Below are 13517 nucleotides of genomic sequence, written 5' to 3' on the forward strand. Positions count from 1 at the left end.
AAGGCTAAGCCTAAGCCTTCCTAACTAGCCCTAAATACAGTAAACTATTTTTTTACTAATAAAGATAAGTTACAACAATTATTCAAAAGATAATCTATCATCTCGTAATATAACAAAGAAGTGCTGTAGTTACCTTTCTAAATATGAATCTGAAAACCACATTCTGAGTTCCCTCGCTTTGTACTTACAGCTAAAACCGTTAAATAAAGTGGAAAAGACCACTAATTAATCAACAACACCTGTAAATGGTTATTTGCATATTAAAAGGCAACGCAAGTGAGCTGGCATTTGTGTGACTATGTATGCAAAGTGCGAAATTTACGGTAAACTTTGCGTGGTCTCACCAGTACCGAGTGGGGGTGTAGGGGTTTAACAAGTTGGCAAGCCAAAATATACCTCTCCTCGGAAGAATGGTCCCTAGTGGTAATAATATCTCGACACGACCCCCAAAGATGTCTCCGCAATTCAGAGTTATTTACGAAAAACGTATTCTCGGTTCAATCCCTGCCCGGTATAAAGTTTTAATTTTAATTTAAATTATTGAGACGAAACAACCGAGTTTAATTTATTCAGAATATTATAAATTAAGTAGTTACATCAGCGAGTTAGACTTACTAAAACAATGCACGATTGAATTTAACCCTTTTTACAGTATATGTTTATCAGTTGAATATAATACGAAGCAAATTTTAATGAAAGAAATATCTACAGATGGTATTTGTATTTTTATCGCTTACAAAATACTTGCCGCATCTTTAACGCCCATTTTATTTCAACACTCGTAGACTTCCAGTTGACGTTGTGACACCTAGGAGCAACAAACACAAGGAGAACGCAACCCGTCCAAAGTCGTGGATTTTCTTGTGTACGTTTTTCATTGGCTAGATGCCTTAGCGCCTGCTGCCGTCGGAAGGGAAAATTCGGAAATTGTCTTCCCCCCCCCCCGCCCATAAAACGTTCAGCGTAAAGGCTCGTGACGTTCATCCAATGAAATTCGTACACAACCCTTCGTTAGCGTGTTTAAAGGCTAGCTGCGTTCTCCTTGTGTTTGTTGCTCCTAGGTGACACATACCGCATGAAAAAGACCAATACCATCCAATTTCCAGGAAATCATTGACTGCGTTAGAAATCGTAGATATCCAAATATCCACAACAAAAACAGAAATGAGCCAACAGGCCAAAAGTCTAAAAATTTAATGTAAGGGTTATATATTTTACCACGATAAATTTACGAGATCTTTATCCCATTGCTGCTAATTAATTATGTTTGTTACTTATGGTGATTCTCTAAATATCGTTGTAATATTATGAGTCGGTAATTCAATGGTGCAACACTACTCCGTATAAAACGTGGAGCGAGGCTAAAACCGATCTACCGTGTACACCGTAGCGATAGCGTCGTAACAGTTACTTACTAAATGAAATAAAATATAGATGTCAAAATTAAATATTTTATTTATAATCCACAAAAATATCTTGGCATACCCTCCGTTCTCCCCTCTTAACTTTTACTTCGCTCGTAACATTCATTAAAACATAGGACAGATTGACACACTTTTGGTAATTATGTCACTTTTACCAAAATTTTCAAACTCACCAATCAACTACTTCGCTAGTAAGAAGTCATCACTAACGCACAAACTGACCAATCAACTACTTCGTTAGTAAGAAGTCATCACTAACGCACAAACTGATCCAATTTAGAACAGTTTCTTTTATTTCCGTATGTGGCACGGTAATTTTCGAGGACGGCAGCTAAGGCTACATCGAAATTTTTCAGGATCTATTTTTAACTGCCTCTCAGTTCCCTATCCTTCCAACGGACCTGTATAAAGATCAAATCAAGACTCGTCCCATAATTTATTTCCGAATTACTAGACGCGGTAAAATATCATCATTTTATTTAGGAGCCTAAAATATCAATTATTATTGTAAGAATCAGGGCTTCCTAGTTTAGCCCCTGTCGCTCGAGAGTACAGAGGGACATTTTTGACGGGGCCACAAGGCAGATTTTCGAGTGAAAATCGTTAACTAATTTTTTGCGGAAAAATACGAGATATTTTCCGGAAAAAGGGTCTCAGTTATTTTCCGGAAAATTTTCCGAGCAGAAAATTTTCCGACTTACAACACTAATTAAACATGATACCAGGAATCAAGATACTGATCGAGAAATACAAGATGATACAACGTTGGCTGGTAGTCGATATCTATCCATTCTGCTCGCAAGGCCGACGAGATCTTCAAGCCCAGAAACAAGTCCATGGAGATCGTCCAGTCTAAGATACCTTTCGAGCACACACAAACAACTTTTCTGGTCGTTACCACGCTCAACGACGCCAAAGCTCAGTTCCTCCATCATCGCCGCAGCGTGACTCTTCACCGCAATCAAGCAGCACATGAATTCAAATACTTGAAAATCAAGCCAACTTCAATAAAAACATCTTACCATTAATAATTCGCCGCTAAAATAAAATTATATCACAAATTTTAAGTCGATTAGATAACTGGAAAAATAACGAAGTAGCCAAATAGAATGTTTCTGCAAAAATCAGTTATTTCGCGGAAAAATTAAATACGTTTAAAAAAATAATAAATAATAAATTCGCTTTACAATTTAATAGAATAGCTGGAAAAAAAAACAATCATATAAAAAAATGGAAAATAAATCAAATCGTTATCTGGATCATTAAACAAAGGTCAACAGAGGTAAAATAAGTCCTTTCCCAGGCCTAACATTTTATTAGATCCACATCCAAATATAAAAAGCAAATTTAGATTTGAACTTTTACCGGCCTTTTTTTAATCGCTATTTTTCCTTCAAAAGTTTGCCTATGACATTTTGTATTTTCATTACAGTCACTTGAGAGTCAATGGCTCAACGGTAGGATGTCCGTTTCCTACCCGAAGGACCCGGGTTCGATTCCTTGACGCGTTCATAATTTAGATTAAAATTAAGATAAAATAATTAATTAATTGTAAGTTAAATATATTTTAACAATGTATAAAATGTTGTAAAATAAATTGACGCTAATAACTTTATAACAGCATAAAAACATTCGCCAAAGCTGTTTTTGAAAAACACCGAAGCTCAACAAGCGTCGGTGGCTGAGGTGTTAGAGAAAATCTCTTCGCGCAGCAGACCCGGGTTCGCAAATTGATAATAGGACGTATACCGTGAACATTTGGTGGAAACCCTGCCTTATGGACGTTTAGACATTTATCGTAACCCTCAGCATTCGGTCTGTTCGAAAAGTCAATACATAGACGTTGGAAAGTAGAATACATACGAAACACAACACGTCACAAATGCACTATATACATGAACAATATAATCGCAACACAAACATCACAAAAGCACTATATACATGAACATTATAATCGCAACACAAACATCACAAAAGCACAACACGTCACAAATGCACAATATACATTAACATTACAATAGCAACATAACGAAAATGACTACTAAGTCTCATCTGTCGTGGCAGTGAGCGTTGACGAACAAAATACCAAAAAACTCAAAACGCAACTAACATCCGTTAACGCTCACCGTCACGGCAGTTTTGCCACACTTTAGAATCAAAGAAACTGCGTACGCAGTGATTACGCTTTGCACCAAAATTGTGAACGCGTACACATTACACACACACAGACAGACACACACACACACACACAGACACGGTGATTGTATAACCCCTCCTAGGGGACATAATCCCCTCGGAGAGGTAAAAAGCATGGTGGTTTTTAGTTCCACATCGAGATATATATATATCGAAGTGGGACTATTGCTATGGACGGATTGTCGTTAAGTGTTGTGTGTTTGTTTGTTTGTTTGTTTGTTTGGTGTGGAAAGCAACGACACGGCAGATGGCGCTGCGAAAATAATTTGAAGTTTTGGCGAAACCGGGATTCGAACTCACAGTCAAAAACTCCGAACAATGACCCCTTTACGCTCTCGGCCACTGGAAACTTACCAAAATTTGTTCGGAACTTCTACTGTATTCTCGTTAGTTTTAGCGGCGCGGGGGGAGTTGGCTAGTTAAGTTGTCGAAATTCTCGTCCGTTTTTACGCCTTATTTTACGTATATTTTCCGAAATTTAAGGTCAAGTGAACCTCAAACTTCGCGTCGGGTGGTGGGTGGTGGGCACACTCGCTTAAGATGCCTCGCTCGAAAGTGAGTACTCGAATAAACGAGCTCGAAAATTTTATATGTTCGGGTGGTGAGCAGTGGTAGGTGGGCACACTCGCTTAAGATGCCTCGCTCGAAAGTGAGTACTCGAATAAACGAGCTCGAAAATTTTAAATGTTCGGGTGGTGAGCAGTGGTAGGTGGGCATACTCGCTTAAGATGCCTCGCTCGAAAGTGAGTACTCGAATAAACGAGCTCGAAAATTTTAAATGTTCGGGTGGTGAGCAGTGGTAGGTGGGCATACTCGCTTAGGATGCCTCGCTCGAAAGTGAGTACTCGAATAAACGAGCTAAAAAATTTTAAATGTTCGGGTGGTGAGCAGTGGTAGGTGGGCATACTCGCTTAAGATGCGTCGCTCGAAAGTGAGTACTCGAATAAACGAGCTCGAAAATTTTAAATGTTCGGGTGGTGAGCAGTGGTAGGTGGGCATACTCGCTTAAGATGCGTCGCTCGAAAGTGAGTACTCGAATAAACGAGCTCGAAAATTTTAAATGCCCTCTTCCCCATATGTACTTATAAATGCTCTAAAAGCCCCACAATGATATACTTATTTTCTTATTCAAATAAATCAACAAGAGACATTAAAAAACTTCATCACTCGTTACACCAAACAAAAGGTTCAAGACAAACTACGAGTTCAATCCACACTGACGAACTTCCTTTTGGGTAATAAAAGCAATAGAACCATAGAGAAACAATTATAAATTGAAGTCACTATCGGGAGAAGGTATTATATTATTAAGAACACGCGTACGCTTAAAAAGTTAAAGCATTGAAGACTCTATTTCCCTTCACACACTTACGTACCGCCATTATTAATTATTGGACTCCCATACTCATCCAAAAACTAGGGGCATTCGGGCATATGTAGTTTTATATCTATTAAGGTAAATTTTTATTACGATAATCTTTGCCGTATACCATTCGCAAAACTTAGGTATATTAACTTACAAGTTCACGTAAAGACTACCCGTTTATAGCTCTACCACAAATAGATCGAAATTTAAAATATAGCTTTTTGTCAAATTACCTTGCAAGTTAAGTCAATAAATGACCTCAACAGCTTATGAATTGGTTTGCCCACTAGTGCTTCCACTTTGAGGGTATTTTACCCTTTTTCGCGTAAAATGGACCTCAAGAGGGATTTTTTTTCGAGATTGAGGGTAATGGGTAAAATGAGGGTATTTTGAACATTTCATGGGAAATTTAAGGGTATTTAAAAATTTTGAAAATAATCTACCATGAAATATAATTTCCCTTTTTGACAAAGTGTAACTAAGTTGGCCGTAAGTAAAAAACTGGTTTTGCTTATGTCGAGACCTTTTTAGGTTCTTTCTCTGTTGTCAGCTTTGCCGATTGGAGCAGACAAAAATATTGTTTTCGTCCCTAATATAGCGAATTGCATACCTACCATTAATATTAGTGTCTTTTTCTTTGTAAAAATTAAAGAAAAAAACTGTGATAATTAAACTACATTTTTTAAATCGGTGTTTTTTATGGGAATTTTAATGGTATTTTTCAATTAAAAATGGGTATAAGTGGGTATTTTATTGTTTGATTCTTGTGGGAATTTTAAGGGTATTTTGGAAATTTGGAAAGGGTAAAAGTGGGTATTTTTCAGCTTATGTCTGGGTAAAATGATCTTTTGGAAGTGGAAGCACTGTTGCCCACCCATGTATCCTGAGGGTGGGCGGTGGCCTCTCTTTAACATAGGATGGTAAATAGTATATCTCACTATAGGAAATCACATGGGCTCAACAGTTTTTATATTAGTTTGCCCACCCGGGTCTCCTGATGGTGGGCGGCATCCACCCTTTCACTTAGGGTGGCAATTTATATATCCAACGATAAGAAATTACAAAGCCTCAAAAGCTTTGTATTCGTTTGCCTACCTGTGTCTACTAAGGGTGTATAGCTTTGCCCATTCGAATACACTGATGTGGAACTAATATTTCGGCCTGGGCCGACTTGTTCTTTTTTTTGCCACTGAGCTTGCGTTGCCCTCAAAGTAGATCTGATCACTAGATAAAATTAGCTTCGTGCGCGCGACGTTTTAGCTAAGAATCTAATCGGTGGACTGCCAGCCATTCGATTAAGCGTTCTAGTTTGTTATCCGATTTCTATGGTCATCACCTTGTACATATCACACAAAAAAAAACTAGTCTAAGTCTGCCGACTCTGCCCAAGGTTCGTAAAAAAGGGAACTGATTAGTCTGCCCGCCGAACTGTCTATGGTTTCGGGCCGAAGCTACAGCTAACAAACGTGACTGATTGTTACAAAAATAAATTTGTTTGCATACAAGTTGTTGCTAGAACGAAAGGGTAATTTTAAACGAAATTGTAATCTTTAACTTATACACTGAATGCTCAAGCTCTGAATTAAAAATGGATGACAAACAAACCCGAAATACAGAAGTGAACTATTCTGGTGTTAATATCCGGGAGCTAATCGACATAAATGAGTTGAGAAATCCTATGTCTGGTAAGCAATAATTATGAGTATAGAAATTTTGTGTTTAGTTCTGTTATCCCTTAACGCTTACTGTGCTTTCATAATAATATTTCACGTTGATAAACATTTCGGCTATTTTTAACAATGGCTAAGTTTGCAGTTGATAATTTCTCGAGGGGTCGGACATTTACCAAAATCCCGTACACTTTTTCTAAAATCGCAAAATCTTTTAACTATCTCTATGGTAAATTAACATTCAAATCCGAAAATCACTTCTAAAAGTAATGATAAAATCGCCAAAATCTCTACGAAATCCCGAAATCCCGTACAAAATAATGGCATGTGTCCGACCCCTCGTAATTTCTGAAAAAACCTGACAAATCATTTGCAAACTGGCTGTTAGCATAGCTTATGCAGTTACCATTTCTAAATAATAGTGGTCATTAGTGACATATATGGTTATTGGATTTGAGAATTTATTGGAGTTCCATTTACCAAGGGGTGGCTTAAAATGTACCCTGCAGTACAAAAATTGGGAAAGCCTGTAGGAACTATTGGATGTTTACATCGTTTTATCCATTTTGATTCAAAATTGATAAAACGATTTCAAAATTTTCGAAATGCACTTTAATGCCCACTGCTATCCAGTGGCATAGCCAGGATTTTGGTTGGGGTGGGGCACAAGTAATTGAAACTATAATACGTTAATGATAATACATCTCGTGAATGTAACTTACACTAGAAACTGCTAAAACAAAATTTGAACTGTGTAATGCCATTTTGCCTTAGTCATCAAGGCCTAGCTGTCTAGGGCATTTACAGGTGTATGGGTATGATTCAGGCATTATCACTGCAAAAACTGGACAGAGGGTGTGAAAGCCGTAACGATGTCAGTCACTGAATCAGGGCAGTTGTCAAACCAGTAGACCTAGAAAAGGTTAAAATGGAATTCATCAAAGAAAAGTTTTCCTCATAACCTGCCAGGGGTTTACATAATACAAACACTTATTTTCCTTGACTTTTAGGGAGGTAGGAACCCGGGTTTGTATCTCGGATTACATGGAGCAGAATAGCTTAAATTTAACACTATTCCATTTATTTATGCAGACTTTGGAACCCCTTTCAAAAAGTAATTATCCTGAATAAAAAATGTGTGTAATGTCCAATGAACTCAAACGTAATAGATCCTAACATAATGTAAAATGTAAACAAAATGCTACATAACACAAAATGTGTCCCAAAATGGTTGTGTTAGTTAATGATGAGCTGTTCCTCTTGGTGGTAAAGATCAAGAGTTCCATAACTGACCCTGTTGTTGTATGGCATATGAATTAGTCACAGTATTTTTTGCTTTTAATTTCTTTGTGCATTACAATTTGAAATTATTGATTTTTAATTCCAGTTCGGTCTATAAACTCTGCTGATAAGGATGACAAAGATATCGATGATAATGAAGATTTTGATGCTACTTCAGCTTTTCTTGGTCCTAATTTATGGGATAAAACTCTTTCCGATTTCAAACTAGAATATCTCGATTTGGATGAGTTTTTACAAGATAACGGAATTGCTGACAGTGAAACTTTAAACCGTTTCAAAACTACTTTTAACAGTAAACCAACAAATTTAGTCGATGAGAAACTAAACCAGGGAGCTCAACATGACATCTCTCAATCAGAGCCAGATAATTGTGATAACAGAGATAACCCCTCCAGTAAAATAGTTTCAGGTACCATTGATCATTGCAGTTATAGTCTGAGCTCTTGCCTCGGATCTCCAGTCTCAATTTCTAGTGCCTCAAATGAGAGCTTAAGTCAAAGTAAGTTTGAGTAGTTCATTTTATTTCAATTCCAGACAATACAGGATCTATTATTTGCTTAGATACTAAAAACACAACTCCAAAAGATACCAGTGCTTCAAGTCTTCAAAAAAAATGTGATACTAAAACGGGCATTGATTTGGAATTGGATTTCAAAGTCAATCCCAATGAACTGGCATTAGCGAGTGTCCCAGGACAGAACTTTGACCCAACAAATCACTCTTTCTCTGACGATGAATTAAAACCCCAGCCGATGATCAAAAAGTCTAAAAAGCAATTTGTACCGGAAGAATTTAAGGATGACAAATATTGGGCACGACGGCGCAAAAATAATATGGCAGCTAAAAGGTCTCGCGAAGCACGGAGAGTTAAAGAAAATCAAATTGTACTCAGGGCGTCTTATTTAGAAAAGGAAAATTCTGCTCTTAAAGAAGAAGTTTCAAAGCTGCGACATGACAATATGATGTTAAAGAAAAAAATACGGAAATATGAACATCAGTCCTGATTCTTGATTTTATAATAGGTACATTCTTTTTATAAGTATCATTATAAAAGACTGATCTAAAGAGACCATTAAGTTGATCAGAAGTGTGTGAAATTCACATTGCCTAAGCATTTTAATAATTAGTAGGCCTTAATTTTGTGTAAGGTAATTAAAATATACAATTTTTTTGTCATAGAAAAGATTGGATTCTACCCTAAAACCTTATGTAAAGATACCTAGTTCCCATATGCTGCGTTCTAAAGAAAAGTTTAAGATTTTAATTTACTAAACCGTTGTAATTGACATGATCTTTGGTGATATTCAATTTATCGTTAAAATCCTAATTAATGAAAGTCACCTGTTATTTTCATTGTGCTATACCATATAAATATGGAAAGTATAAAATTCCCTACCTCAGTTTGTATGTTATGGTTACCATTCTAAATGAGAGAAATATGTAAAATCTAAAACATTTATCATATCATTTGTTATAACTTACAGAGGAATTCTAGCTAGTTTGTATTTTACTGCGCTCAAATTATACTATTTTTATGGCAGTTGTTTTTTAGCCAATCATGTTATAAATTTTACGATATTTTTTCCTTTTGATTGTTTATAAATATATATTAAAATTTGTTTGTAGTTTTATTAACCAATTTCACATATAACACGAGAATTCTTCTTGCAATACTGCCCATGTAATAATTTATCTGAATTCAATAACAGGTCAAAATAGTTTTTAGTGCTCCTTCAAGGTTGTTTTTAAGTTAGTATTGCTCCCATGAGATAAACAATGCTCGCATGAAATTAACAATGCTTGCATGACATTAAGAATGTACAGATTTCAATATCTAAACATTTTGCACTGGCTCACATTGGTATTTCAATAAGTAACCCTAATATTAGCAGGATTGACGAAGACTCATCATTGGCCTGAAGAATGAGAACAAATAACACGCGATTAAGTTAAAGTAATTAGGTAAAATTAAGTTTTATCAATTTTATCACAAATCATTTCAATTTAAAATGAGTGAAAGGTCAGTCTAACATGACTGCCCATTCAAAGACAAAATGCTTTCATAACTTAATTTTAAATTTGTTTTATTAATTATTCCTAAGTTGTATTTTCAACTCGCCTATAGTCTCCTTGTTTTACTCCTAAGCATGTTTTTAAACCCCAATATTAGGCTTAAGATTGTAAATTGTAGGAGTGGAAGAACATGGCTCGTGACTCATCGTTTGATGGATGATTAATTTAATTTTTTTTTGGATTTCTGGTTACGAATCAGGTTGGTATCAAATTTGAAAATTTTGCACCAACTGACGAGGCAATTCCATGACAGATTTACCCATTTCATTGGCTGCTTTATGTATAGGAAATCTAGAAAAATGCCTCGGGCCTCACAGTGCCCAGTACACATTAATGGCAAAATGTATATTATCATTGTTTTATGATGACTTTATGTTGAAGGTTTTGAATTGCAGCTTTTTAAATTGAGTTTAACGACTAAATTTAATTTAGATCGAGCCGTAAATTAATACACAAAAAATTAATTTAGAAATTCATTTTCCTAAAATTGAAAAAATATTTTTTCTTTTGAAGTTTAATTTGCGACAATAATTAATTTAGTAATTAAAAAAATTAGTAATGTATGAATTTACAAAAAAGGAAATTTGGTAATGTACAAAAGTACTAATTTAGTAATTTGCATAATTTCAAATTATTAAACAACTAATTTCAAATTATGCAACTTAGTAAATGACTAAATAAGTCCTTAAGTAATTTAAAAAGGAATATTTTTAACTTGCAAATCTCTCAACTTACTGTTTTGTAAAATTATGAACTTACTAGTTTGGAAAAATAGGTTTCCGTGAAAAAAATTAATTTTGTTTTTTCAAATATCATTGGCATGAACGTTTTGCACTTGGACTTATTTCAAAATCTTTAAAGTGGAAAACCTATATGCATTATATTTTATTTCTAAATTAAGTGCAACAAACACTTTAGGACTGGCACCAAGAATCAGTAGTCTCATTTGAAAGATATGTAAACACTAAAAGTGCCTTCACAATATTTTATATTGGCCTCTAAACTAACCACATTTAAAACTTAAGTTAGTGAGGTTTTTTGCTAATAGGCTATTGCTCAACCATGCATACAGTAAAAATTCTACCTTGCCTACAAACATTTTGGTAAATATTGTATCAAATCCTTTCCTGTATTTATTGTATATGATTTTTCAATTGGTTTTCCATTTTGTCATAAAAGTGCCAAATGTTTCTGTGTTGGTTAGTGCGTCAGTTCATGGAAGTTTCAATCAGTGATTTTACCATGGTTCAACTGATTTCTTAAAATTCTGTATCTAAAAAACATATTTTGCCAAAGTTAAGCATTGAAAATCAAGTTATTTTGGGTTATTCCATTTTAGATTTAACCTGTTTTTTGATATTTTAGAAATTGAAATTTGAAACCCAGCTATTTACCTTATAAGGAATAGCTGCTCATTGATTCAAGTGAAGGTACAAAAATACTAATACCTATAGTGTAGATTGGTGTATAAAATTATTTATTGTAACCAGAAGTGTCTATCATCAAGCAATGCTGAAATGGAAAGGCCTAAATTAACTTTTTTACATTTTGGGGTTCGCCCTGTGATACTCGTAAACCCTATAGTATAGAGTACAAAATATTAATTAGTAGCATTAGATAATTAATGGACAGACCTTTTTGACAATGAAGTAAAATTTGGGTGTATAGTTTTTTGAATTTGGCAAAATAAAATCTATTTTAAATGGGCATGATATAACAATAACCTTACCTTGGATTCAATTAAAATCAGTGGTGCAATATCAAAGCAATCAAGTTTGAAAACAATTTATGTTTAATAAGCTTAGCTACTCTCTAGTGTTTCTTTTGGGAAAAATCTTTAATGACATCATCCTATAAAAGTTCTTTTAAGTTTCTTTCAACACTCATTAACAGGCCCGGACTGGCCATAGGGCAGATCGGCCAAATGCCCGATGGGCCGGTGTCTAGCCAGCATGACAATCTAGTGTTTTTGTAGGAAGTAGGGGCCGACGTTTCCAAAATGCCCAGGCCGGTTTTAGGTCCCAGTCCGGACCTGCTTATTAATGTTCAGTCGTACCTCCACCATGGTAGATCTGATGTGAATTTTTACTTCCTTTAAATTTCGCAAAACTTTTGGTCTCCAGTTTCCAGCCCTATAGCATCCACTGGAAGATCTGGTCTCTCATATATAGTACTCCAGTCCTCTGGCAGGTCTGGTCTCTCATATAAAGTATTCCAGTTTCCTCTGGGAGGTCTGGTCTCTCGTATAAAGTTCTCCAGTCACCTCTGGGAGGTCTGGTCTCTTGTATAGAGTACTCCAGTCTCCTCTGGGATGTTTGGTCTCTAGTCCTCCAGTATCCTCTGTTAGCGCTGGTCTCTTATCCTCCAGTATCCTCTGTTAGCGCTGGTCTCTTATCCTCCAGTATCCTCTGTTAGCGCTGGTCTCTTATCCTCCAGTATCCTCTGGTCTCTAGTCCTCCAGTATCGTCTGGTCAGCTCTGGTCTCTAGTCCTCCAGTCTCTTCTAGATGGTCGGGTCTCTAGTCCTCCAGTCTCTTCTAGACGGTCGGGTCTCTAGTCCTCCAGTCTCTTCTAGACGGTCTGGTCTCTAGTCCTCTAGTCTCTTCTAGATGGTCGGGTCTCTAGTCATCCAGTCTCTTCCAGGCGGTCTGGTCTCTTGTCCTCCAGTATCCTCTGTTAGCGCTGGTCTCTTATCCTCCAGTATCCTCTGTTAGCGCTGGTCTCTTATCCTCCAGTATCCTCTGGTCTCTAGTCCTCCAGTATCGTCTGGTCAGCTCTGGTCTCTAGTCCTTCAGTCTCTTCTAGATGGTCGGGTCTCTAGTCCTCCAGTCTCTTCTAGACGGTCGGGTCTCTAGTCCTCCAGTCTCTTCTAGACGGTCTGGTCTCTAGTCCTCTAGTCTCTTCTAGATGGTCGGGTCTCTAGTCATCCAGTCTCTTCCAGGCGGTCTGGTCTCTTGTCCTCCAGTCTCTTCTAGACAGTCTGGTCTCTAGTCCTCCAGTCTCTTCTAGACGGTCTGGTCTCTAGTCCTCCAGTCTCTTTTGGGAGGTCTGGTCTCTGGTCCTCCAGTCTCGTTTGGGAGGTCTGGTCTCTGGTCCTCCAGTCTCGTTTGGGAGGTCTGGTCTCTGGTCCTCCAATCTTTTCTGGGAGGTCTAGTCTGCGCAATAGTTCTGAAAATCAGTTCAGTGATAACTTTGCTAATTGCCGTACTTATGATATTATGTTACTTATGGTGTAATCACTATCCTTCGGGATCTAAAATAACATGTAGTATTTACATCAATAAAAGCTAGCTTTGGCAACGTTTGGCAGCTGAAATTTGACTTTTAAAACATGTAAAAACTTTACATACCCTACTAGCTTAGGAAAAAAGACCCTGGCAACAAAACTTCCATTTTCATATCAATTTTTTATGAGCTAAGGCATAAAGCCATGATCAGCTCCAAGTACAGTCACAATCCGAAAATTTGCAATATAACTATTTAAAGT

General features: G+C 36.5%; 1 protein-coding gene across 1 annotated transcript; it reads left to right on the plus strand.

The window, feature by feature from the left end:
• Positions 1-6347: 6347 nt before the first annotated feature.
• On the plus strand, positions 6348-9526 carry LOC149957308 (thyrotroph embryonic factor-like). The gene is made up of 3 exons (XM_090164778.1): positions 6348-6671; positions 8044-8457; positions 8520-9526. Exons 1-3 carry the CDS (start codon positions 6575-6577, stop codon positions 8960-8962), a joined length of 954 nt encoding a protein of 317 aa, XP_090020904.1. The 5' UTR covers positions 6348-6574; the 3' UTR covers positions 8963-9526.
• Positions 9527-13517: the final 3991 nt, after the last annotated feature.

Source organism: Leiobunum rupestre, chromosome 2 (genome assembly GCF_980474605.1).
Source record: "Leiobunum rupestre chromosome 2, qqLeiRupe1.1.hap1, whole genome shotgun sequence".
Lineage (NCBI taxonomy): Eukaryota > Metazoa > Arthropoda > Arachnida > Opiliones > Sclerosomatidae > Leiobunum > Leiobunum rupestre.

Bases quoted from the DNA above. Each gene is read 5' to 3' on its own strand.
- LOC149957308 (XM_090164778.1), top strand. From the start codon at position 6,575: ATGGATGACAAACAAACCCGAAATACAGAAGTGAACTATTCTGGTGTT. The intron at 6,672-8,043 runs GTAAGCAATAAT...TTTTAATTCCAG, and splicing joins GTTGAGAAATCCTATGTCTG to TTCGGTCTATAAACTCTGCT. The intron at 8,458-8,519 runs GTAAGTTTGAGT...TTATTTGCTTAG, and splicing joins AAATGAGAGCTTAAGTCAAA to ATACTAAAAACACAACTCCA.